At 40.7% G+C, this 27,547-nt stretch overlaps 2 protein-coding genes across 4 annotated transcripts; one reads left to right on the top strand and one right to left on the bottom strand.

Moving 5' to 3' along the window:
* Nucleotides 1-16: 16 nt before the first annotated feature.
* Nucleotides 17-24,773, bottom strand: MRE11 (MRE11 homolog, double strand break repair nuclease). 3 transcript variants are annotated; one of them, XM_069808371.1, is made up of 20 exons: nucleotides 24,659-24,773; nucleotides 23,853-23,966; nucleotides 23,204-23,336; nucleotides 19,062-19,222; nucleotides 18,341-18,428; nucleotides 17,267-17,408; nucleotides 15,458-15,572; nucleotides 14,475-14,660; nucleotides 13,837-14,008; nucleotides 13,026-13,106; nucleotides 12,338-12,464; nucleotides 10,372-10,475; nucleotides 7,678-7,851; nucleotides 6,414-6,476; nucleotides 5,218-5,434; nucleotides 4,214-4,297; nucleotides 3,120-3,175; nucleotides 2,583-2,650; nucleotides 2,116-2,194; nucleotides 17-954 (listed from the first exon to the last, which is right to left on the bottom strand). In XM_069808371.1, the coding sequence occupies exons 2-20, from the start codon at nucleotides 23,870-23,872 to the stop codon at nucleotides 904-906; spliced, it is 2,121 nt and encodes a 706-aa protein (XP_069664472.1). In that variant the 5' UTR covers nucleotides 23,873-23,966; nucleotides 24,659-24,773; the 3' UTR covers nucleotides 17-903. The 3 variants fall into 3 exon arrangements, with proteins under 3 accessions (XP_069664472.1, XP_069664471.1, XP_069664473.1); XM_069808370.1 differs by lacking the exon at nucleotides 24,659-24,773 and adding an exon at nucleotides 24,511-24,614; XM_069808372.1 differs by lacking the exons at nucleotides 23,853-23,966; nucleotides 24,659-24,773 and having other exon boundaries at nucleotides 19,062-19,203.
* On the top strand, nucleotides 24,718-27,547 carry ANKRD49 (ankyrin repeat domain 49). The gene is made up of 3 exons (XM_069808373.1): nucleotides 24,718-24,822; nucleotides 25,485-25,755; nucleotides 26,586-27,547. The coding sequence occupies exons 2-3, from the start codon at nucleotides 25,498-25,500 to the stop codon at nucleotides 27,042-27,044; spliced, it is 717 nt and encodes a 238-aa protein (XP_069664474.1). The 5' UTR covers nucleotides 24,718-24,822; nucleotides 25,485-25,497; the 3' UTR covers nucleotides 27,045-27,547.

The following is a 27,547-nucleotide window of genomic DNA, read 5'->3' as shown; positions in this document are numbered from 1 at the left end:
CAAATTACATTAACAATTAGGAGAAGTATCTGTTTATAGTACAGTCTTTCTACACACACCAGGTTACATTTTCCCCCCTGAAGTGAAGGATGCTATCTTTATCTTCTGTACAAGACAATTCAAGAACTGCTGCAGTTTATAAACAAAGCTGCTCTGAATTTGACAGCTGACTGAAAAAAAATTGTGAAAAAGGTAGAAAGAACCTTTGATACAATTCCTATCAATCCTATACACTTTGCTTAAATCTCTGCCTAGGATGTGCCCACAACATTAAGACATAAGAGTCTCCTTTGGTACTTCTTGAATTACAGACCAGAATTAATTCCCATATACTATGACATTTAATAACAGTGCAATAGTGGATTTAGTTCTCCTAGTAGAGCTGAAAGTATTAGAACATTTTCCAGCTTCTATACTGAAAACCGTTGGGTCAAACTATTACTCTCCAGAGTTTTCAACTGTATCCATAGAAAATTGCAAATAAGTACGAGTTTCGTTATGCTGACCGAGTCCATGTCCATGTCCATACTTGCATACTACTATAAATTTACTCCTCCGTAAAATTCAAGCCCAAGAGATGGAGTTTTCTATAAAAGATATGACTGTTGTTATCATCCCAGAAAGAAAACAGGCTTTTAGAAGTTTTAGAAAGAACTTGCAGTTTCAGGCAGTACTTCAGAATATTAGACACTCTAGTCTAATGCATCAAGCAACACAACACCCAAATTATAGCAATTTGGTGCCACTGAAAAAAAAAAAACCCAAACCAGAAACATCTCATAGAAGCAAAAACTGAAGGCAAGCCATCATTTACAGAGAAATGTCATATGGAGAATGCCTTGCAAACTGCTTTCCATTTTCTTCACTAACTTTCACAGTCTCTCTTGTACAGCAAGCCAGAAATCACTTAGTTCTTCTTGATGGTGCAGTGCTTTTGAATGGATCAAATTCATCCTGCAATTTGTAAACAGATAGGTATTACTAGAAATAGCATGCATTCTGGGCCATAAAAAGTAAAGTCACCTTTAGATTAAACTAGAAAGCCTGGTCACATTATTCCATGTTTTCTGACAGACCTGTTCTTGTTGGTTTTGATAGGAAAGAGATTATTCATTGATTTAAAAGTCCAGATCACAAATGTGCAGAGAATAGAAACTGAGTTTACATCAATATATTCAGAACAGCTACTGAAATGGGCAACAGTCTATATTTCAGGTGTGACCTAGGAAAATGTTACCATTATGAGCAGCACACACCTCAATGAAGTTAGGTCCATATATGTATCTCAAATCATAATTTACTGAGATTTGCATGAATCAAAAATACAGTTTCTTTTTGCATATTCAAGCAAACATGAAGTTTTGTATTTCAGGTACAAGAAGAAGAGATAGTACAATGGAGAGAAGGCACAAGAATGTAACATTTTCTCTGAAGTGGCCAACACCTGACATTTTTAAGGCCAGGATCCTGACCGTACATGACAGTCTACTAGTCTGTGAAAACAAACTGCACAGTGCTTGACAGTATAATGTGTATTCTATTCAGTGCAAACTGTGAATAAAGTTCTACTTGTTTAATTATGGAAGTAACCATTTCCTAGCAGTTCCAATATATACTGCAAGAACAGACACCTTAAACTTGAAGATAGTATTTTAATTTTTTCTTTAAAGTGTATTTACATAATTTGCAACAATGAAACAATAAAGTGCCCTGGAAAACAGCCGTTTTTAAATGCAATAAAAAACCAAAAATTCTTCCTTTTTACAAGAATAAAGTACATAAACAAATGAAAGGACATAGCCAAGCACTAGAAGAGATTACAATTACTTTCTTCCCCAGGCAAAATAACCTATTCCACACATTTCAGGAATGACAATTAACTGATTAAGGATTGAAGGGAAAAAGGACTGGATATTGTCCTGAGGTTCCTTCCAGCCTTATTTTTGATGATTATGTATATATTCTAATTAAAGCTGGTTGCAATAATCTAGCGCTGTTAGTGGAAAAAAAACCCCCAAATTTCAGTTTTACTTGGAAATGCTTTATTCAAACAGCTGTAAAACAGTAAGCTTGCTTACACAAAATAAAAGAAAAAAAGATCACTATATACCATACCTCATCTGACTCAAAATCGACTCCTCTAGATGTTTGGCTTTGTGAACCTCTTTTACTAAGTGAAGATGTAGTTGACAACCTTGAAGCGTACAAAGCGAAAAAAAGGTATCAGCATGTTCTCAATTACCAGACATTCCAATAACTTTTCCTTCAACTTAGATTTGAACCATCAATACAGAAATTAAGAATGAATAGAAATAACAGTAAGTAGAACAATTAAAATTCTCAAACTAACATTAATTCTAAAGCTTTAACCTAGCTTATCTCAATCAGTAGACCAATTTATTGTTATAGAAAGATCATCCACATTAATAGGTAAAAATTCATATGAATTCTCTAAGCAGTGTTATGACTTCCTTAAAAATCTGGGGGTTTTTTTCAGGTAGTGGATCAGATCCCTGGACTCTGCTGATTGCCAGTCAGAAATAAGGCAGTCATGGTAGCATTCATGAAGTAAACATACCAACCTTTGATTTACTTTGGAAGAACGAACAATAGAAATGTCTTCTAGATCAGAGTCATCATCCATAATATCCTGAAAAAATTATATCATTTATAAAGCTTTTTCAAAGAATTTATTCTTGCAGAGATATAGTGCATAATACTACAGTACTATAGCACAGAACCTTTGGGTTTTTTTCCAACTATATGCCTACTTAGTTGCAATATACACTTGACAGGGCTACAGGCTAGAACTGTAGCATGTGCAAATAAAGCACAAGTTTTGTTCTTCAGATCTTTGATCTTGCAGAAACCCCCAAAATACTCACGTATATACACTCTGTATCTTAAGACTATGGTCACATGATCTTTGTTTTTTTTAAAACACCATACCAAAAAAAGGGTACAAAAGGTCTACAGATTAACATTCAGAAACTTACTGCTGGAACTGATAGCTTGGGAACATCTGCTGGTTTAAGCTGATGTTTTAACCATATATTTATTTTTCAAATCAGAAGACAGCAAAAGGTAGCGCAACTTCACTCATGCAAGATGCTTCTTACCTCAGAGTAAGATTTAGATGAATTCAAAGAGGACTCTGGTTTCAAAGACCTAAAGGCTAGAATAAAACAAAGATAATATTTTTAAAGTGCTCACACAATAAAATGTAAACAAAGTTATATCATTTTTTTTAAGACCTGCTTAGCATGCATTTTCTCTACAAAATACCCTGTAAAACAAAGAAGCAAAACCCCCCAAACCCAAACCAAAACATAAATTAAGCCTCTGCTAGACTCTGAAGAACCCAGGGATCTAACCCTCTGTGCATCAGGAGGTGCTTTCCAGTCTGGCTGAAAAACCTGCAGTAACTTTGGTTACATGGAAGAGAAAAATATCACTATAACTGATGTTCCTGTATGTCTAACAGTTTAGATGTCAATACATCTGCTAAAATTGATTTCTCCACAGTATTTTAGGTCATTTGCTGACCAATTTAAAATATAGGTGATTTGTCGATTAATTTAAAACTTGCTCTACCTTTGGGTATTTTGTGTGGGATTCACGTACAGATTTGTGAGCAGTATTCTTCTTCTTCTTTAATACTCAGATTACGTACGCTGTCTCCTCAGAGCCTGTCCTCTGTAGCAAGGAAGGGCTACTCTCATACATGCAGCTTAAATTGCAGCTAAGTTTCTCTTCCCTATAAAAACTGGCATTTCTAAAACTTGCTGCAATGTAAGACTAAATGGATTTGCATTAAAGCTTACTAACTTGTAAACATCAGTCAAGTTTAAACTTTTTATCCACTGAGGAATATTCTGCATAAAATAGAGACTATTAAGTCACATTCCTTCTATGCTTATTCCTTAAGGAACTGCATACAGTAAGATGTTACCTATTTCCAGTTCTAGTCAGAAGTTCCTGACACATTTCATTTTACCCCATGGCAGTAGAGTATCACTATTCTTTTTTTTCTCCTCCATTTTTCTTCCTCTCATCACAGTTAGTTATTCTATTTCATTAGAACCAAAAGAATCTCTCACAGCTGAATAGGACTAATAGAAATAAAGGCAATTATGGCACTTCTTCATTAAACAAACACCTTCATTACAATTTGAGAGAGCAGATTACAGTAATGGACAGATTGAAAGCCTACCATCCACGATAGACATATTCTTGGCAGGCACAGACACAGGCTTGTAGGTTCTGCTGCTAGTAGCTGACTCTTGGCTAGTGCTTCCTGTAGGGATAATAAACAATATGCAAATCTGTTCAGTGTTTGGGGTTTTTCCCCCCCTTTAGTCTATTGTTACTGAGTGGGAAGTCACTTAAAAACCTACATTCGTCTTTACTCCTTCACTTTCTTCCTTGAATCAAAGCCCTTCTCACATGCAGGAGGACCGCTCTGGGTCAAGTGTTCAAAGCCCCACGGACACAGCCTCTTAACACACACGCCCCTGCTCTGATGGGATCACAACAGTGTTGGAGCACATGCTCATAGAACCAGTTTAAAGGCACTAACCAAATCAGTCCTAAGATGACTGCCTTTGTTTCAACTCATCCTGCTCTTAGACCTTTGGGCATATATTACTGAGACAACTCAAAGGAGTGTATTACTGCAAGATCCCATCTTTTCTTTTTTTTACTTATATATATATTTATATATAATGGAAGTACTGCTATCACTGTAAAGTGCACAATAACACATAGCCAAGGAGCTATTTAATTAATTTTGCTTAGGAAACACTCCCCATTTTCTCAGTCACTAGAAACAATGAAGTCTCTTATAACTTGCATTAGGATAGAGACAATCTGTACCTTGTCTCTATACTGATCAAATGCATTACTTTTAGCAGTAACAAAGGTTTATCCATGCACATCATTGCACAGACCTTCCCAATAATGCATCTTTTAAGAGTCTACTATGTTTCCATAGGTGGGAAGCAAGATATTTTTCTTTTAATCACCCTGTGGAAAAAGTCACAACTTAGCCCTTGTAAGGCTCTATGTAATATGATACCAAAAATATCTGTGAAGAATTTTTTTTCCAGTAGGAGTCCTTAAGCAACAAATTTCCACTTGACGGAAGCATCAGAAGAAAGTTGCCTTTTAAAGAAAATGTCAGTAACTGAAGTACAAGGAATATGAAGTTTTTCTTACCTCTTCCCCTTCGAGATGAACCTCTTGCTGTTGAATTTTGTCCTCTTGCACCTCTTGCCCTACCTCTTGCGCAACCCCTTCCTCGTCTCACTGTTGCAGGAAGGCCATCATCTGAATCACCAGTGTCTTTCATCCCCGTATCCATGAGTTCTTCATCACTGGAGGCTGCGACAAGAACTGCATCCTCAGATCTGTGGGCTCTAGCCCTGGTCATTGCCTGAAATGGAACAGTAAGTGCTATAGGAAAAAGAATCTTAAATGATGAAATGCACTATTGTTAAATCCTAGTTGTGATATATAGTTCTAAACCGTTGAGGCTTGGAAGATTCAAATCCACAGCATTATGGAAGGCAAGGCAGTCTGTCAAAAAGCAGGGACAGTATTTAAGTCTATTTAATCTAGATGTGTACATATAAAGTAGTTAGCTAAGCTCTGATAACAGAATGGAGCTAGTTAATATGATGTCACTGGAGTTTGGTGAACAGTTCAGGTCATCCTGTCAGCTACATGCATCTGCTTGGAGGAAGCACCCTCTGAGCTCCATTGACTTGATCTTCACTGATGATAGTGGGTGCTTCATACAACTAGTTCACCTGAAGATATCTCAGATTAGGAGAACTGAATCTCACCCCAGGTGTCCTTTTTCTCAAAATTTCATTCCAGTCCCACATAGCTTGCAAAGACAAAGGAGCACCAACACTGTCAGTGGTTGGCAATTCTATTTGGAAAAAGATACATGCAATCTAGATATGAATCTCTGGGAGATCTAAGACTTTAAGATCTAGGACTACTGATGAGGACAATAGTACCTAAAGGTTTACTAATAATACCAATTTGTTCCAGTAATATCATGCAATACAGCCTAGCTGCATGTCCACTGGTGATGGGATCACAAATAGTTTAAGCCAACAGATCTCTGAAGATCACCTGCCTGGTCTAACCTCAGTTCAGAGCAACAACAACTGAACATTCAAGTTCACAAATCTGCATAAGAAAAGAGGTCTCAAAAGCCAAATCGAGCAGTAGCTTAGGCACATATTATACCAAGCAAGATTTAAAGAAGACTTACTAATCTTCCCTAGGCAGACAGGCACTTTTTGGCAAGGACAATGTTGAAGTATTGCTAAGTGACTTCATTCATATGCAGAAGTCACCATTCCATTCTTCAGCCTATGTTCAAAATTCAAAGGAGTTACCTCACGAACTTCCTCATCCTCCTCTTCAGTATTCTCTTTTCTACTCTCCCTGAATTTTCGCACCTGAATAAAAAAAAGTTCCCATCAAAATAACAGTTAATTTCATACAATAATCAAAACACAGCAAGTGAGAAGTCTTGATCACTGAATTATTAAGTCAAGCTCATGCGAAATGCAAAGACGACTGCAAAAATAACTGAACAGTTTCTTTAGAGCCTTTTCATGCTGTCCTACAGTTTAAGGATCTCACATTCTATTAATAACTGGAGCTACATCACTGGGGAGACAAAAGCTTGGGACGTGATGAAAAGTAGGAGATACTATGTTCAAGAGAAGGGTAGTATACGTAATTTGACAATAAGTGACAGTGAAATATCAATAACTGGAAAAGAAGGGACAGAGATGAAGAAGCAAGACAGAAAAGAACGATATTGAGAAGGAACAAACGTTGCAATAACATGTACGACTAAGAAAGCCCAGCTTGCCAAGTATGAAAAAATAGATGATGGGTGAGAGGGAAAGATATTCATCCAAAAGACAAAAAAAAAAAACAACCAACCAAAAAACCCCAGAGTGCCACAGAAAGCCTAGAGACACCGATTGTTTATGGTGTCTTTCAACCTCTCATGAATTAAAGCAACAAGCAAGAAAACAGGTAGCTACAACCTTACTCCCCCCACTAAATTATTCTTTACGCAGTGCACACTTAAGCTGCAGAACAATTTTTCATACAATGCTTGAATATTACAACTGAATACATGGGCTTATGTGGAAGCTCAACAAGTTGACAGAGAAGTCTATTAAGGGTCACTAAATATACACAAACCAGGTTTGTCTCTGGGAGATCCTCAGCTGCCAGCAGTTAGAAGCTAGTAGAACACCTGAAGGATAATTTTCCTTTATGCTTACCCTGTTCTTGTACTCTTCCCTAAGCCAATATGAAAAAGCTAAGAGAGATTATAGTTACTGTCTTTCTCGCAGTAGATATATATATATATATAGTTCTACATATATTAAAGTGACAGATCTTTTCTACGCATGAGTGTGCCAATAAAGTGAGAATCAGTATAAGCATACCTAAACCCCATTTTCAATACAAGCTTTTAAACTATGTATTTGAAACTTCATCACAATATTTATTGACTAGAGGTGAGCGTTGCACATGCTCCACACACAGGCAAATCTATTCAATCAGGTTTGAGCACTGTTTTTTCTACTACCTGTCTTAACCTCTCCTAAGGAATTAGCATTAAGAGAATATTACCTCCTCGTCTATTTTTTCTTCCTCTGCATCAGTGCGACGCTCCTTAAGAAACCTCTGTGTTTTTTCTAGCTGAAATTTCACCAACTCTTCTATGGCATCTTTTTCCTCTTTGTCCACAAACTCCTGCACTGCTTCTCCCATTCCTCTTTCAGTTAGAAGTGAAAGCTGTACTTTCTTTATAATTGGGGAAAACATTTTGTTAAGAAGCATCTGCCATCAAAGAAAGCGAGTAATATTCCTGCTGTTTCAGATAAACATTACATTAAGTTGGTTCCAAAACCAGTAATGTGCATTGAAGATTTCAGAGAAAAGCACAGCAATAAGCAAACATGTTACTCGTCATAATACAGTTATAACCCTCTTGCTACTAGCATGTAACACCTACTTAACAGAGTATTTTCCAGACTCAAATAAAAAAGTTTCATAAACAGTAAAGAAACTACAGTGCTAGTCATATCTAAAATAATTTGTCTGAAATGTATTGCTGAGAGAAGGTAAACTGTATTCCTTCCTAGTTCCCCCCGCCTTTTAAAACTAAAGATCAACTTGCAGAGACATAAAAATGCTATTAAAAAACAGGCCCTGAATTATTACAGATTATAAGTTACTTAGTTTTACTATAATATTCTAACATTAAAAAATGCCAGTTACGGAGCAAGTCAAATTATTATTGTGAAGCGTTAAGAGCTATTAAGGAGAAGTTTACCCTGTTGAAATGCAATTCTGTGAATAACAATAGTTCTCACTAATCTCAATCAAGTGAGATGATATTCATCAAGATATTCTACATTAAGATATTACTATGGACAGTAATTAGTAAAAGTAGTAGATGCTACTGGTGGTGTTTCACACCATTCTCTTCTCTACCCTCCTTCCCAATACAGTAAGAGGATACATTCTGAGAATGAAACCCCCATACGGATAGTAATGCTAAAATAGCCCCTTTTGTCTGTAAACTACAGCACAGATAATTTCTTAGTAATAAGCACTATATATGCTTATTAATGATTTTTGATCCTTCCAGGCATCCTTTAGGAACTGTTTTGAGGGTTGCATCAGAAGCATAAAACCTTCCCTGAAATAATGCTGTGCAGAGGAATAAATCTTACAGCTATTATAATAAAGTTGTTTACAAAAAAATAAGATAAGCATCTCAAAAGAATGACTTATTGTAATGATGCAGAATGTTCATGTTGACATTCAGCAATTAAGCTTTCTTCCAAAGGAGAAAAAAAAAAAGCTTGCTAAAGAGACAAATAGCAGTGATTTTAATGTCCAGGTTCCAGGATTTTAATCTCAGTTTACCAGCAACACTGGAACTGAACAGAGTCTGGTACTTACTAGCCATTTTTTGGTCTAACATTTTTTGAACATTCAACTACAGCCCTGTGCCACCTCAGGGTCCTTTTATTTCCCTAATCAGACAAGATCAGTGTCTAGCAAAGCCTGAAGCACAAGCTATCTTAATACAATGTTTAAGACCCCTACCATCATTTTGGAGCACAATATGCTTCCCACCCCCTCCTTCTTTCATTACCAGTTTTAATCTAAAATGTATGGTTCCCCCTACTGCAAAAGCCTTCTCTGAACATCAACAGATCCTTTCAAGTCTTTACAGATGTTGAGCTGCTGAAGCAGGCCTCAAATGCAGGACCAGTAACTGAGCTGTTTATATAAGAACATACAGACAAGTTGGAAGATGGTGTTAACAGGCACAATTTTGCAGACTAAGTGAGGAAAAGAGATTAAAAGCAAAATTTATTTTTCATAGAGTAATACAGTGCCCTGTCTTTGACACCACTACCCCTCCCTATGGGATTTAGGGATGGCATATGTTTGAAGAAGTACCTACTTCTGAACTAGTCACCCTGGGTTCCCTATCATATTCGTAAGGCAAATAGCCCTTCCAGGGCATGGTTTATGCCATCCTAATACTGTGCCTAACATGTGTCTAAGGTTAGGCAATATGATATAATTTGGGGGATCTTTACCTCAGGAATCCTTGCTCTAATGACTTTATAGAAAGCATGTTCCGAAGTAGCTTCTGAAAGTTGTACTTGATCATCTAGATCAAGCATTTTTCGGTGTCTGACTCACTGATTATTATTTTTTACCTCCGAGACGTTACTGCCCGGGTATTGGGAAAAGGAAGTAAATTGGGTTTAAAAAAAGGGTGGGGAGAAAGCAAACTATTGGGGGGGGCTCTCTTCCTTCTCCCTGCTCTGCTTTAAATATAATGTGGAATTGCACTATGTCTGAGGACACAAATATACTGCAAAGTAACAAGTACTCCAAGTCAGCTGGTAATAGTAAATGGTACAGTCTCACATTGACCCTATAATAAATTAAGGTAGCTTCTCACTCAGAGCATGCTGCCTCACATTTTCTTCCTGTAAGAACATGACACATCATTTAGTACAGGGCAGACACTGCAAGTTCACATGTACAGTTATAATGCTCTCAAACCAGCATGTGTTCACATACACTATACAACCTATATACAACAGTTACTTGTTAACCTAAGACATATACTTCATACAGAATTCACATGCAGTTATATAGGAAATAAATTTACTTCTTGGTGAATGTCAGAGTCTTTTCAGGGCACACTACTTCCATTAAGAAAGCAAAAAAAAAAGATAAAAAGATTATATTCCACTAAAAAAACCCCAACTGTAAAAGGTAGAAAGATACCTTCTCCGCTGTCTGAAAATACTGCTTTACAAGGTCTTCCACCCTCAGTGTCATCCCCTCAGCAGTAGGTCTGCTAACCAGTTTTCCAAAATTAAGATCATTGTCTAGAATAGAAAAGCACAGTGGCACCGTCACCCACGTTTGCAGCTTTTAATTATTATCCCACTGACAGTACTAGGAAAAAAGGTTAATGTAGGCCTCTTAAGAATTGTGGTCCCTTTTATATGTAAAGGTTTTTTGTTCTAACTGTAAAGACTATTGTCTGGAAACACAGGTAAACAGAATGGATGCAATAACTGTACAAGACAACTCCACCTCTAGCAGATACAAAGTATTCTTCTGACTACCAAATGTCTGGAATTATAAACTGAACACTATGTCCTGAAGGTTACTGTAATTGAACTCTAGAAGATCACAAATGGAAGAAAATCAAAAGGACTCATCAAAGCACAAGGGCTTTTTTATAAGTAACTCTGTTACTAGAGAAGAAATTTTCCTCCAAAGCATGCTGACTGATTTTCAGTAGAAAATGCTCGTAGCTCATTAAGGCTGCCCCCCATTCTCGGGCAGCAAGGTAGGAATGACAGAAGAATGAAGGGGATAATCAACTGAGGTAACCATATATTACACAAAATAATACAAAGTGACTACAGACTGCTTCCAAACATCTGCGACATGCAAGCACAAAACACTGTTTTGTTAGCCTTGTTATATAAGCAGCTATGACAAAAGAAACAATAACAACTTCTGAACTCATAAAGTCTTAACATCACCTGTACTGAATCATAGCATTATTTGCACATGTACTGAAAATTTTGACTGCTTTATTAGCCACCTCCCTTTTATTAGAGGATATCTAATAAAGCAACGCAAAGAACCATGGTATTCTTTTTACATTCCCTTCCTGAACCTGAGATAGATGCATATTAAATGGGAAAATTAAACTGTATTGATGAAACACAGTGACAGATGTGGTAGCTATCTTGTATGTTAATGAGATAACCATTAAAAAAACAACACAGCAAAATAAAACAAGATCAATAAACCATAATTAAAAAAACCTCACTAAAAGCAGTTTTTATCCATGAAACATGAAGTTTTGAACTTTATAAAACTGACAGTGTAAGTAAAAACTGACAATGAAATTGGAGTACTTACAATGCACGAATGTGAAATATTAACAGTTCTTTAGCACAGTATGTTCTTGTGCAAGCTGTATCTTCATTAGCAACTATTACAAATCCAGTATTTGGGCTACATCTATTAACCATTTATCAAGAGGTTACAGTGAGAAATGCTACAATAGTAACAGCAATTATTTGTTTTGCTTGAATAGAGACATACCTGGAACAGACCAGCCAAGAGCACCTCATACACATGATTAATTAGGGCAAACAAAATGCTGTTGTACATTTGGACTTTTTTTTTTTTTTTTCCAATATACAAATATCTCTCAAGCCCATCCCCACCATTACTTTTTTAGGTATAAACAAATGAATATAAACATAAACAAACAGCAATAAAATTAAAAAAATAAGGGAAAACGTACAACATCCATCTCTTTTCCTGCAGAGTGCCCCAAACCAGCCACCTCATTCTGAGAAGTCTCAGGAGTGAGATGTTTAATGTCTTTCATGGTAATTATCATAGAAACACGGAGTAACTCAGTATTGGAGCTATATGTATTACTATAAGCAACTCAGTAAGGTTTGAGGCCAAATAAAAAGGAATTATTTTTGAATAACTGTCAGAAGATGCTGTGCTGAATATCAGAATTTTAGACAAACCCAGAAATAGAACAGAAATACTTGTGCAATATATATACACTTAAATGAGGCTATGCATCTTTACTCCTCCTGTAACACATTAGACGGTAGACACCAAGCCTTTGCAAGTGCTGGGTAACAAAGTAAAGGAAGAAGAATGAAAACCAAGGCAAGCCAATAATTCCTTCCTTTATAATTACCATTCTTCTCTTTTTGTTCACGATGCCTGAAAAAGTATATGATGTCTTTTGGGTTAGCTACCCTATCCATGTACTTCTGGCTAAAACGATGGACATTGAATGGTTCGAAGCCACCTGCATAATCAACCTAGAAGAGGAAAAGAAAAATTTAAATATGAAACAAACAGAAATAGAGAAGCCACACAAATCAAGATGAGTTTGTTACACTTCAAAGGAGAAATTAAAGTAAAAAAAAAGTTAACCTAAAATTAATGCTTTACTGTACTATACAGAATAGTTAACAGATAATAATAGCTAATAATAATATTAACAGAATAGCTAATAACAGTCCAGATTCATAACTTGTTCCTAACTTGTTTCATTTACCAGTGTTCAGGAAAGTTTCCATTAATTAGGTTAGGAACAAACACAGGGTAATATGACTTAGAAAAACTTCTCTGTAGATAGCCACTTTTGATACCCTTACTCAGACCAGCAGTGAAGTACACTTATGACCCATCTCATCCTTTACCATAGAGTACTAGTTATACCACAGAAAAAAAGAATCATGGTATGAAGGCAATTTATACTTGCCTGTACACAGCAAGAAATTTTATATATTACGTTTATACAAAAAGCATGACTTGACTTTGAAACTTTTCACAGTGACCTTTCAAAACAAAGCAATCCAAATCAAACAATTCCTTACTCGTAATCTTATGAGAGGCTTCTCTGGCTGGCGTGGATTTCCCAAACGTTGTCTTTCTGCGTTGTCCAGCATCAGTTCAACCTGTGAAGCAGAATTAGAAATTCAGTTCCGCTTTGTTCTCTTAGAGATGCCTGAACCCTTCAAGTATAACTGAAAATACATCCAGATGCAGGGGGAGCTATAAAAATAAATAATTATAGGATGTGCTCTCATTCCTGAACAAACATATGTACCAGTATCCAGCCAAGCGCCATAAGAATGAATGAGAAAAAAGTCACAATGAAAGGCTTATCTTTCAGATATAGTGTAGTCCAGCAATATCTACATCACTGATCACTCATGCAATTTTACTTTATAGCTATTATCCTTTGCTAAATTTCTAGGTCCAGAGAAAAGCAGGAAGAGACTTTTACAGACCTAAGAACCAACAGCAATTAATAAACCCACTTAGTTACTTCTGCCACTTCACACAACACAGTTGTCACGGTTTAGGTGCATGTATTTATGCTGGTTCCAAAGTGCACATCCCAGTGTGCCCCACTCTTAGGCAGCAGCTTTTGTACAAAAATGATATGGACTCCCATAAAGCACTTCCAGCCCACTTCAGTAGGCTATCCCTGTCAAGGAACCTGGAAGCCAAGCATGCAGTGAATGTCACAGAATTAGCATCCTACGGAAATACTGCCTAAGTCTGTCTCGAATAATATGGGGCAAGACATGAGATTTCTCATCTTCCAGCCTCAAAACCAGTCACAGATCCCATTCCCTGTCACTACACGGTTATCCATATACTGTTAGCATTACAAGTTACCTTTTCCATGCAGAATGCTTGTATTGCCTGAGTTACTTTAGGATTGTCAGGATTAAAAAGATCTGGATGATCAGCTAGAACAATATCCTCCATGTGGAAAGTTCGCACTGTCTCTAGAGCAATCTTCTGCATTTGCATTTTTTTCCCTTTAACATGCAGCAAACCAATGTGTCTAGAAAGGAGAAAGGTAACTTACTAGAAGATAAACTTAAGATCACTATAGTATAAAGATTTGTTTTAAATTACTGTTTACTTTTCAGGGATAAAAAAGTTTAAAAGCTATAGGAAGTTCCTGGATCTGTACTTCAGGGTTGGCCCTGCCAAACTTCAGTTCTATTATATTTAGACAGTGCTTGTTCCATGCACAAGCATGCATACACAGTTCCTTGTATTCCAATTTATCAGGGTGTAACTCTTCTCACGTAAGTTCCATTTGCTTCAAATGTTAGGTTTAATCCTAAGTAAAACAAAAGTTATTCTAGGCACTGATTCTACCTACTTCATTTGTTATGTCACACTCTGGAGCTCATCCACACTATAACACAAGTCCTTGCATACTTAAGAGTATTTTTCCTTTGTCAACACAACACACAAGAGACATAAGGCAAGGGATAAACAAGAACAAAAAGATCACACACTTCTTCACAGCTTCTCCAGGGGACAGAGATGTCACCACTGAACTTCCTGGCTGAGAAACATAGAAACGTTGCTGTTCATTTTGGTATGGAGCTATTTTGCACTCATGTTCGTGACCCCACACAACAAGATTAATAAAGTCATCTAAAAACTGCTCTGGAATGTAGTTGGTAGCTCCATGTTTGCTTCTGTTCAAGAAAAGAGAAAAATAATTAGAATGCATACAGTCATGGGTGGGCAACAGGGGAGTGAAGGAGGAGAACAACATCAGTGTGATTTAAAGTGATACAGAAATGCCAGAAAAAATATCTGATGTACATTCCATATCAGGTACTCTTCACAGTTATTCCTTATGCAATTGTTTAAAGTGTTTGGTTAAACAAAACAGTAACTTACACAGCTCATTCTTTTCTGTTCCCCTCCTTTTATTTGGATCTCCCTTCTTACTTGGCTTGCAAGACTTCAGGGTTATTTTCCATATGAATGCTTTTATAGCACCTCACGGCCCTTTTTTTTGTTTGTTTTTTTAAATGGTGGGGTAAACCCCGCTGAATTAAACAGACGTGAGACACACCACCCACCACCCCTTTACAGAAGGTGAAGGAGACAGAGGAGTGAGCTCCTTCAGTCTACTGGACAGAGATCAGTACACAGGGTTATCTAAGCTATATTTGTTTACTTCTGCCTCGCCATTACCTGCACATGAGGACTGCACTCTTATTCAGGAAAAATTATCAGAAAAGATTTGGAAAAGAACTCTGCCTGTTCCGACTATCACTGCTGGAAGAAGTGTGTAGGCAGAAAGAACACATGCTACCTATGCTCTCTTCAAGAGAGTCTATAAAGTATAGCAGTGCAGGGGAAGATTTAGCACTCATCAAATTACAGTTCAAACAAGGATAGAAGATACAATATGAAGTTTAATGAGTTTAATGAAGTAACACAATATGTTTACAAGTCACTGTAATTCATTCAATACTGTTACCTATTTTGATGAATCACAAACAAGTTAAACCAACTATCTTCGTCTTCCTTTGGTCTCAGCATGGTTACTTGTTTATTGACAAACATACGATACAACCGCTCATCTGGAATAGCTCCTGGCGTGGAAAAAACAAAACATCAAATTGTTTTTGTGTGGTAAACCAACTCTTCATTTTATAGCATTTTTATCAGCAACTCTATTAAAAAGAGCATGAAGAACACAACTTTGTGGCAAGATCAGATCTTCATTTTCATGACCTAAGAAGTCTGAGGCATGATTAAGAATTTGAACAGGTCAACGTATAAATTGGCTATTTTACTAAATAGACTTCTGAAAATAAGATATTTTAACAGGAAATCTACCTTTAAAGAATTGCTAAAAGCAGTTTCATTAACTACATCTGGTTTGAGACCTCTTACCAGTTTTCTTGCCAAACAACTGACTATGGGAAGAATTAAAAATATTAGAAGAGGTATTTTGTTTCTTGTTGACAGAGTAATATTATTTTGTTGTAAGGTGGAGTCTAAAACCAGACACTATTGAGCAGAGATGGAGTTCTTAAACATACTTTTAAATTCTCTACAAAACAAGAAATAAACCATGAATTCTGCAAATTCTGTGAATTCCCACACAGCAGGAAAAAGTCTGCAGTACGTCTGAACTGTTTGTCACTGATTATTTCCTTGATGTTTTTAACAAGAAAAAAAAAACCCAAACCATCCGTACCTAGGATTCATGATGCATTTCAATAAAATCCCATATGGAGTTTATGTATAAGAACAAGTGCTCTCTAAATCAGAGAAAGTCAAGAGGGTATATAATACGGGCACAAGCTCAAAGAAACATCTCATGAACATTTTCATGCAGCAACACCCATACTTTAGAAAGTTGTTGCATTTCCCAGTAATGATTTTGGGTATTAAAAATTCAAATGCTTTTTGAAAACTTTTACACTGTGGTATTAGAACCCTCACTACTAACCCTTAGAACATCTAGCAAGCTTTTAAAGTATCTCATTAAACATACGAAATCATGGCCAGCTAGGACTTAACTTATAGCTATAAAAGTTGCTTGCAAGTTAAGTGTTTAAGCACTCATCACTGGACATAAAATAAGGGGAAAAAATTAAGATCTTAATAGTTAACTTGTCTAGGCAGAAAGCAGACAAACATAACCAGTCTAAGTAAAAAGTGAGGGTAGAGGGGAAGGTGCAGGAAAAAACAGAAAAGGGACAAATGGAAGTTGAAAACCCACCATAGAACACCTTTAAAATATGATACTCTTCCTCAGTTTCTTTCAAGAAACTGAGGTTACCTGCAACAGATATTACTTATGACCCACTTCAGACAGACACATCAGACATTAGATTTCTGCTCAGACTGTTTATGTTTTTAAATATAACCAAAATGGCAGGTGAATGTACAGTGTTTAAGTTTTACCTAAACAGGTGGAAGTAAGCTTAACACACAACAGTGTGATTGCCCTGACTCGATACACAGGCACTATCTACAGCTAACTTAAGCAGGGCTCATTTAAGACCAAAAGAAGTACAGAAATAAGGTTATTGAAGGATTTATTTTAAAATTAAAAAAAAAAAGGCAAAGAAAAAATTAAAAAAACTTTCAGCCTGTGACAATGCAGCAGGAGGAGAAACTCAACACTGTCACAGAACGGATACACTTTAATTTACTATTACTTACACCTTCATGTTTGTTGCGGCACTATATGTTTCCTCCAACTTAATTTAGACCCACTGAGCTTCAGTAATACATGAATAGTCTAGCCACAGTCTGGCAGACTAACACTTACCCAAGCCATACAGAGCAATTTTTGTTCTACCCTTACGCAATAAAATGGGACTAATATCTATTTTCTCCACAGAAGTTGAACGTCCAAAGTGATTCAACAATCCTGCACAGCTTAAAATATCCAATGCACACAGTGCATCTGCCTGTAGAAAATATTAAGAAAAAAACATAAATTTTCTGCTCAAAGTTTTTAGTCTTGAAAGTATAAGTGAAACAGCCTCAAAAAGGAAAGAGAGTATCTTTCCTTAAGTAACTTCTGTAGTTGAAAAACCCCACCACATATATCAGTGGGGGTTTTTTAGTACTCTCACGTACAGAAGAAAATCCCTTTTGCTTACAAGTCTTGCTTCATTTTAAAACCATGAAATTAAACATTAAAACATTCAGAAAAACAAAACCAAAAATAAACCCAAACAGCCAAAGTCTCTAAACTACTACAGAAAATTATCTGGTTAAGCTAACTACTTCATAGTAGGTCCAAAGTTAAACTTCCGTTGTTATAACACTCATCTCCATGATACACTGCTATTTGGTATAAAATGCAAAGTTATTAATTCAATACACATGCTGTGCAGCTTCCTAAATGTCCTTTTCCTGCTTACTTTTAGTTGTTGATTTTTAAACTAGCCTTTCATCATTAGATTATCTTCCTTGAAAACATAAGATGTGTATCAATTGCATATGCACAAGTCAAAGTATCAAAATTCCCCTTCTTAATGAAAAAAGGTTTCAGTCTCTGCAGATAGAATTCATTTTAGAAACTTTCTGAAAGGCTGCCATTTCTTGGCATGAAAAGCAATTCTGTTCTCAGTGACAGAAATCTATGTAAATTAAGAATTTAAACATAGTTCATATGGATCCCTTAACTTCTTTCCATTCTCTTTTTTAATGTCCCACTTAACTTGTTGTCACTAATTAAGAGAATTCCTAAAGATACACAAAATATTTTCGTTAGGAGTGGAGCAACTGACTAAAACTAGCCTGTTCTCCAAGAAGCATATTTCTATACAAGTCTCTATTTCAATAACATTATTTTTGTAATATAACAGTATAGTACAATTATGATAATAATTACCCCTGTGGGATCATCATGATTGCCATGAATACTAAAAACTGGAATAGAAATGTTGAGATTTCCATCCTGATAATTCACCCATGGAAACCTGAACAAGAAGAGGAAAAAAAAAAGTTAAACTATACCTGCAAATCTGTGGACAATTCCCAATATTCTCTTCAAATTAACGTCATCACAAATGCATCATGACACCAGCGCAAATGAGTACTAAGTGGCTACGACTAAGCTTAAGCTTCACAGCATAAGAAGATTCTTACTCATGGACTGGAATGGAGCTTCCCACTGGGAAAAGGGTAGCAAAAAGAACCTATTTTTTTAGAGCAAGCCTATGAAAAGAATTGTACATGTTGTGTGGTACACACAAGAGCAGCGGACTGGGCTGTGCAACCTTTGTTAACACACAAAGAACTCTGCTGATTTTACCACAGCAATTCATGTAACTTGGTTTACTTGCATTGTACTTGCAGAATAGAAACGATACATTACATAAATGTATCAAATGTCACAACACATTCAGAAGTTTCTCAAAAAATTGTGTGCATTCCTTTATAGACTTAGACTATAAAAGATGACAGGTAAAGTCATACTGTAAACTGTCCAACACAAACAGACCTAAGACTTCAAGGTTCCAGTCATGGAGGATATAAATCACAAAAATCACAACACATTCACCCCATATGCAAACCAAACCTTACACCGTAATTTGTAGGAACATACTTACTTGCTATAATGAAAATTAACTGCCTGATCACTCAAAATTTCAAACTGAACAGGACGATCACCCATGCAGTATTTTCTTAGTGACTCCAAACAAGAGTGTAATGTTTTTCTGGAAGGTTTGTTGTCATGAAAAAGGTCCCCACCTAATAAAACAAAGTCCACCTGTATGTAACAAAAAGCTCTATTATTTTAATACAACATTTTGTATTATGTTGGAAGACCTCTAAGCAATAATTGTTTAAATTATTTCTTCTAAGGGGTTCCACATATCTCCTCATATCTGGACTTCTAGGTAAAACAAGTTGGTAGTTGCAGACATAGTATCTAATTTGCTCATGAAACAAACATTAACTATTCATTAAAACAAAACCAAACGCGAAAAGACCCATTTATGAAGAGCTATAGGAGAATACAACGGATCATCTTAAAAAAAAATACCAGTGAAGTGTTTTAATAAGGGTCTCCAGATTGGCTCCCGAATATTTTCTTTTGACAGGCATGAAGAGATACATTATCTTTTCATTGCTGAGGTACCTAGTGGGAAAAAATCAGTAGCTATCGCTACATTACTTTGAGAAGGTACTAGCTGCAGTTTCTGTACATATTTAGCTTTTGAAAAGGCATTAGGAAAAAAAATAATCTTCATCAAAATTACAAATACTTTGACTAAGAAATATTCAATCCTTAAAAACAGAATCATAGATTAGAATCATAGAACCGTTTAGGTTGGAAAAGACCTTTAAGATCGAGCTCAACCATAAACATAACACTGCCAAGTCCACCACTAAACGTGTCCCTAAGCACCACATCTACACATCTTTTAAATACCTCCAGGGATGGTGACTACACCACTTCCTGGGCAGCCTGTTCCAATGCTTGACAAGCCTTTCGGTGAAGAAATTTTTCCTAATATCCAATCTAAACCTCCCCTGGCGCAACTTGAGGCTGTTTCCTCTTGTCCTATCGCTTGTTACTTGGGAGAGGAGACTGACATCCACCTCACTACAACCTCCTTTCAGGTAGTCATAGAGAGCGATAAGGTTCTCCTTAGCTCTCCTCTTGTTGCTAATCTATTTATAGAAACATTTCCTATTGTCTGCTACAGCAGTATCCAGATTAAGTTCTAGCTGGGCTTTGGTCCTTCTAATTTTCTCCTTGCATAAACTCACGACATCCTTGTAGTCCTCCTGAGTTGCCTGCGCCTTCTTCCAAAGGTCATAAGCTCTCCTTGTTTTCCTGAGTTCCAGCCAAAGCTCTCTGTTCAGCCAGGCTGGTCTTCTTCCCCACCGGCTCGTCTTTCGGCACATGGGGAGACAGCCTGCTCCTGCACCTTTAGGATTTCCTTCCTGAAGAAAGTCCAGGCTTCCTGGACTCCTTTGCCCTTCAGGACTGCCTCCCAAGGGACTCTCTCAACCAGGCTCCTAAAGAGGCCAAAGTCTGCCCTCCACAAGTCCAAGGTAGCAGTTCTGCTGACCCCCCTCCTTACTTCTCCAAAAATCAAAACCTCTTACCGTGTTGTCATCGCTGTGCCCAAGACAGCCTCCAACCATCACATCACCCACAAGTCCTTCTCTGTTCACAAACAACAGGTCCAGCGCCTTCCCTAGCGGGCTCCCTCACCAGCTGTGTCGGGAAGTTAGCTTCCACACACTCCAGGAACCTCCTGGACTGTTTCCTCTCTGCTGTACTGTATTGCCAGCAGACATCTGGTAAATTGAAGTCCCACACGAGAACAAGGGCTTCTCCCAGCTGCTTATAGAATATTTTGTCTGCCTCTTCATCCTGGCTGGGTGGTCTATAACAGACTCCCACCACGATATCTGCCTTGTTGGCCTTCCTCCCGATTCTTACCCATCAACGCTCAACCCTATTGTCACCATCATTAAGCTCTAGACAGTCAAAACACCCCCTAACATACAGGGCTGCCCCACCGCCTCTCCTTCCTTGCCTTGCCCATCCCTTCTGAAGAGTTTATAGCTATCCATTGCAGCACTCCAGTTGTGCGAGGCATCCCACCGTGTTTCCGTGATGGCAACTATATCATAGTTTTCCTGCTGCACAACGGCTTCCAGCTCCTCCTGTTTGTTGCCCATGCTGCGTGCATTGGTGTAGGTGCACTTCAGCTGGGCTATTGACCCCGCCACCTTTTGGGGGGGAGAAGCCCTAATTCCTACGTGACTATTCTCAGGCGCTTCCCTGGTTTCTAACACATCAATAAGCCTTGTATCTTTGCTGCCACGTGGATCTCCATCCCCTACCTCCACTGACATGGCAGAACGAAGGGCCTAGCCAGCACACCGTCCCTCAAACATTGGTGTGCCAGCCCCAGGCTTACCTCTAGTGAGCCTGGGTTTACCCCTTTCAGCCTTCAAATCTAGTTTAAAGCCCTCCCAATGAGCCCTGCTAACTCTGTGCAAAGATCCTTTTACTCCTTTAAGACAGGTGTACCCCATCTGCTGCCAGCAGGCCTGGTGGTGTGGAGACCAACCCATGATCAAAACACCCAAAATTCTGCCAGTGACACCAGGCTCGGAGCCAGGCATTGATCTGCTGGCTCTTGCCGTTTCTTCCCTCATCATTCCCTGCAACTGGAAGGGCAGAGGAGAACACTGCTTGCGCTCCTGACCCCTTAACCAGTCATCCCAAGGCCCTGAAGTCTCTCTGGATTGCCCTTGGACTTTACCTACCTAAAAATCAGTAACACATAACAATCCGAGGGCCGTACCAGGGTAGGAAACTTTCTCTTCGCATCTTTAGCCCGGGCCCCAGGGAGGCAGCAGACTTCCCTAAGAAATGGGTCTGCTCTGCGTATTGGGCCTTCTGTTCCCTTCCGAAGGGAGACTCCTATGACAACGACCCCTCTGTTTTTCTTTACGGAAGCGGTTCTGACGCAGGACATAGGCCGACTTAACCTCAGCGACACCTCCAAGCTGGATGAACCATCGTCCTCGCCACTGTTCGGTTCCACTCGCAGAGCCTCATACCTATGACACGAGGGCACGCGGGAAGGCGGGGTGGTCACAGAGGAGACGCGCCTGCTGCGCTGGGCAGGAACTTGTCACCATTGCGCCTATCCCTTCAGTTCAGCCCGGCAGAGAGGACAGGGAATCCTCTGTATCACACGTCCCGCCTGCCTGTTGGGCCTGTCTCAGGGAAGGTAGGGTGCGATTCCAGTAGTCTCTCTCTCACTCCCTGATACTCCTCAACCTACTCACCTCCTCCCGGAGCTCTGCCACTAAGTGGAGGAGTTCCTCTCCCTGGGCCTGCGGTTCCCACAGCTCTGCTCACTGCTGCCGGCCGGCACTGGCGTCAGAGCAGGACACGGCCTGCAGCCTGGCACCGGAGCTCTGTCTGGGCAGCTGCGTCGGTCGTGGTGGGCGCAGAGCTTAGAGAGGCCGCGGCTTTCTGCCGGGTGGATGCCCTTGCTCCCTGGTGGAGCTGGCAGGCCTTCAGCGCCCTTCCTGCACAAACTGCCACGCAAACTGCTGCGCCATGTCCTGTTTGCCTGCCCTATTCGCTGTGCTCCCGGTCACCAAAGCTCCCCAGGGGCTTCTTTTATACGTGTGGGTGGGCTTGGCCACCGTTGCTCCTGGCCTCATCCAGGTCCCATCAGCTGCTGTTGCATGAGCTGCAGGCTCCTGGTGGCTTTCTCAGCCCCCGCAAAGGCTCCCCTGGTTTGGGAACCCCCCCGTGTGCCCCATGCTGCAGCTCTCAGCTGTGGATCATGTGGGCTCCGGAACTGTTTACCTCAGCAACTCAGCGCTTTAACAACGCTTTAAAGTTTCTAACTTTTTTTCCTACTTTGAGTTGTCTGAAGACTTTGTATCATTACCCTCACTCTCCCCAATTATTTTCCCTTCTTGCAGCGACAAACCCTCTCTAAATACCACTGGAACTGCTGCAAGCAATCTGAAAACACCATTAATGCAACCAGAGTCATAAATTAATAAGAACCCTGTCACAAAGGCATAGGCTTTCCTTTTACTGAAACAGAAACATAACTGGTTGCAATAAATAGGTTAGTTTAGTCATCTAATTTGATATTACTAAAGATTGCGCCAGGACTAAGCTTTATAGCTTCTGGCAGATTGGAATGCATTTTCCACAGTCTCACTGCTTCACTTCCCAAAAAGCAGTACTTACTTCCTTTTTTTGAGCATGGTCCAGAATTTCATTAAAAGTTACAAATGTATCATTTCCACGCACAGGATCCTTCTCCAAATAGCCAAGATGAATATCAGTAGCAATAAGTATTTTAAAGGTATCTTCATCATCCCTGAATAAGACGGGAAAATTTGTGTTAGAGAGCAATATACTTAAGAATTTCAAGAGAGACTTTATTAAGGTAAGCTGTTATTTCCAAAGTCATTAAATACGTAGGAGATTTGTTATAAAACTCTATCAAAATATAATTCCGGTAACCTTCTCAAAACATTTCACTACTTTTATCGCAAACAGCACTTCACCAAACCAATGAGTCTGAAGATTTGGTTATTCCAATCAGCCTACTCTGGTAAAGGGCTGCAACCATCTCTCTGAAGTATCTAATGAAAAACTAAAGAATCCTTTGTACGTTTTCCGCCTTTAAAAAGACTCGGTGAGCAAACACTCAATTTCTCTCTTTGCACTGGTAATCCAGATATATATGTGTGAAAGTAAGTATGACGATCACAAGGACCTGAGGGAAAACACAAATGATGACCTGAGTTCTTCTTAACTCATTCCAAACATACAAAAGTCTTGCTATCCAATATGACAGCACCGCATAGAGCTGCGGACAACAGGAGCTTACTGGGAGTTGACGGTACTCATCTTCGTGCCGAGACTGCTCGCTAAAAGGCTCTGGACACAGCCTAGTAAGTCAGGTCAGAGGCCAGTTGCTGTCTTCATAGACGCTACGTAAAGCCTAAGAGACAACAACACACCAGTTACGAGAGAAAGGCACCGGGAGCTGGACGATCAGCTACCCAGTCTGCTGCCGGTAATTGCTGCTTGCCAAACCGTTCAAGACAAGGAAAGGTCCGTGCTTGGTTCGACCGAACAAGGCGAACGGCAGCCCCGTGGGGCGCCGCCAGCCCGCTCGCCCCGGCCGCCAGGGAACCGAGCGCCGCTCCCGACGCCTCCGCCCCGGCGAGGCCGCCCGGAACTACGCAAGGACGGGCAACCCCAGGGGAACGGCCGCAAAACGGGACCGGGCGGGAGACGGGGCGGACGGGCACGGCGGCACCGGGTCCCCGCGACGAGCACGACGGCCATCGGACTCGGGCACGGCGGCGGCGACCGGCCCGCTCCCCCTCCGGAGCGCGGGGTCAGCGGCCAGCGCAGGAAGCGCACCGGGGGACCGCCCTGCTGAGAGCGGAGGGCGGCGGGGGAGGCCGCAATCCTCCGCCAAGGGGCCCGCGGCCAAGTAGAAGCTGGCGCCGGAGCCCGGAGCTCGGCCCGACCCTCACCCCGCGGCCTAGCGCGGCCGCCCGCCGCCCCGCGCCGTTCCCATGGCGCCGGGAAAGGGCGGGGCCCGCCGCCGCGGCCCACGCGCCGCTCTCGCGAGAGCCGCCCCGCCCGAAGCGCGCGCGCGCGCTCGCTCGCTCGGCGCCTCACCCGCCGGGCCGCCGCGGTTGGTCAGCCGCCGGCCGATGGCGGACGTCCGCTGGCGGGAGGGGGCGGGCCGGAAGGGCGGGTGGTGGGCGTGCCTCCTTCGCCCGGCGGCCCCGCCCAGCCGGGCGGCCCCGCCCCCCGGAGCGCTCGGCTGGTGGAGGCCGCAGGTGCGTTCGCTTCGCGCGGCGGGGCCGGCCGGAGGCCGCGGTGGGTCGGCCGGAGGGACGGACGGCGCTGGGGGCGGCCGCCGGCAGCGCGCCCGGCAGCCTGCGGGCGCGGGCCGGGGGCCGGGGCGGCCTCAGCCTCGGGGGCGGGCCGCTGCTGGGCGCCGGTGGCGCGGGGTGGGCGTTGAGGCCCTCCCGGGGCGGCGCGGCCCCGGCGGAGGGGATGGAGGCCGGTGGTCCCGGGCCGGGCCTGGCGTGGGGCGTGAGGGGAAGGGGAGGGCAGCGAGGGGCGCTGGGGGGGGGCCGGCCCCGCGGGGAGGAGCAGAAACGCGGGGTTTGGGTCTAGCCTGCTCCCCAAAGCTTTCGTTTGTAAAAGGCGCAGTGCTTCGAGGGCGCTCGACGGCACGCCCGCCCAGGCTCGGCTGCGTGTCCGAAGGTGGCGCCGTTCCGAGACTGGGCTAGCGCGGTGCTTTTTCTTCCGTGGGGGCTACCTGGGGATTCTGGCAGAGCCCGGCGGAGGGGAGGAGCGGTTGGTTCGCTATTGAGTTTTGCTGCTCGTCGCGTTGCTGATGTCTGCATCCTCCGTCAGATGTTTTTACTGACAGTCGCTGCGCGGTTAACAGTAAAAGTTACTATAAGTAGCCTTGTATATCTGCTGCTTACAGATGGTAACTGAAAATGAATAAAGACAAACAAATCGATGAAGAAGATGATGACAGCGAGCAGTTCGAAGACTTTACGGAGAATTTTAACCAACTTGAACTGCTGGAGACGCACAGGCATCTGATTCCTGTAGGAACTCAGAGCTGTTGGTCCGGACAGTCTGATGATGAGGATGATGAACAAGAAAGAAGTGAGGAATGGTACGAAACACAAGAAAAAAAGATGGAAAAAAATCCAGAGAAATTGCTACTCTGGGCAGCCGAAAACAATCGGGTGAGGCATTTATTCTGTTTGTGTGTATTACAAATAACAAGAATGTTATTTTGAGCGGATATCTACAGTTTCATCCACGAGCAAAAATTTACCTACACATTCCTTTATCTCTGTGAACTATTTTGATCCGGTTTTGCAAGCCACTGCACGTAAAACATCTCCCTTTGTAGCCCACACACGCTAAAATATCTCTAGATCCATTAACTTTCAGAACAAAAGCTTGGACTGTAGATCAAAGTTAAAGTAACAGCACTCTTAAACTTCTATAAGCTGAGAGTATGCCAGCCTTTTTCTTCATGGCAAGTAAGCCTTTTAACTGGGGTGCAGAGGGTGTATCTGAAATTTTATTTTCTCAAAAGCTTCATATGCAGATAATGGGTGACTGTTTTCCTATCTTTTCATGGGGAAAAAAAACCCCAAAACTTTTTATGCTTGGTCTCTCCCTCACTGGGAGAGACGACCAGGATTCCTGTTGCGTAGCTTATTACACTCTTATGTACATTAATTTTCATTAGTTGCCTTTCTTACACACACAAGCTCCATCTACAGTCTCGTGGAGGTACTTACGCCTTCACAGTGAATGGGGAGAAGGTGTAAGGTAAAGGTACCCTAAGGCATTGCATCTAATGTTCATGTTGTATCTCTTTCAAAACAAAACAAAGAAACCCCCCCCATCCCAGTAACAATAACTGGTTTCATTTTAAAATTTCTTGTTGCACTTAAACCTTTTTGAGACTGACAGAAATTGCTTTTCCATCAGAACAGAACAGTAAAAGTCATACATCGTGTTTGCAGAGTTTCATATTAAATTACCTGTTTTCTTTAAATAGCTGAGTACAGTGAAGAGGCTCCTTTCCGAAAAGCTGGCACCAGTGAATGCTCGTGATGAAGATCAGTACACTCCTCTCCATCGAGCTGCCTACAGCGGGCACTTGGACGTTGCACATGAACTGGTTGCCCAAGGGGCAGACGTTCATGCCCAGACAGTGGACGGCTGGACACCTCTGCACAGCGCCTGTAAGTGGAACAACACAAAAGTGGCCGCATTCTTACTCCAGCAGGGTGCAGACATCAACGCGCAGACAAATGGTTTGCTGACACCGTTGCATATTGCTGCAGGAAACAAAAACAGTAGAGAAACCCTTGAACTCTTGCTGATGAATCGCTACGTGAAAGCAGACCTGAAGAACAACTTGGATGAAACGGCCCTTGACATTGCTCGGAGGACGGATATATATCACTATCTTTTTGAAATAGTAGAAGACTGCATAAATGCTGTGTCCCCTTAAAAGTTGTGGTTAAGCTTGTGAATGTGAGGTTTGCTGCCTCTTGTTTGTGTTCTGCATGCTCATTAGTGGTGGTCTGTCCCTGTGCAACAAGGTTTTCATTCAAGATACTTTAGTATTCTCCTCAGGCAAAACTTCACTTCTTGCAACTCAGCTCAGTGGTCTGGCTCATACTTTGAAGTGTTACTACTGTTATTCAAAGTATTCAGAAAGTCTCAGTAATTTCAGTGAGTCTCCATTTAATTAGTGCAAATTTGGAGGGGCTTTTGTAATTGGTCTGTACTGTCAAAGCAGCAGGGAAAACTGGAATATTTACTTGATGTGAAAGAATTCTGGCTTGGTTATGCAGAGTTTATTACAGCTCACTTGAAAATTATTTTTTGAGAAATTTAACTTTTTTAAAATGACATGAAAGCTCAGAATGAATGTAACTTATTTGGGTGATACACAAAATGTTTAGTGATCCTGGTGTAAGGCTTATTATAAAATAAAATGTTTAACCCTAA

The sequence above is a fragment of the Haliaeetus albicilla genome, chromosome 20 (genome assembly GCF_947461875.1).
Source record: "Haliaeetus albicilla chromosome 20, bHalAlb1.1, whole genome shotgun sequence".
NCBI lineage: Eukaryota > Metazoa > Chordata > Aves > Accipitriformes > Accipitridae > Haliaeetus > Haliaeetus albicilla.
This window is presented reverse-complemented; position numbering and strand designations above follow the sequence as displayed.

Coding starts and splice junctions, on each gene's coding strand:
- MRE11 (XM_069808371.1), bottom strand. CDS start 23,872: ATGAGTACCGTCAACTCCCA. Junction 23,337..23,852: donor ATGAGTACCGTCAACTCCCA/GTAAGCTCCTGT, acceptor CGTCTTATTCAG/GGATGATGAAGATACCTTTA. Junction 6,477..7,677: donor AAGAAAAAATAGACGAGGAG/GTAATATTCTCT, acceptor TTTTTTATTCAG/GTGCGAAAATTCAGGGAGAG.
- ANKRD49 (XM_069808373.1), top strand. CDS start 25,498: ATGAATAAAGACAAACAAATCGATGAAGAAGATGATGACAGCGAGCAG. Junction 25,756..26,585: donor GGGCAGCCGAAAACAATCGG/GTGAGGCATTTA, acceptor TTCTTTAAATAG/CTGAGTACAGTGAAGAGGCT.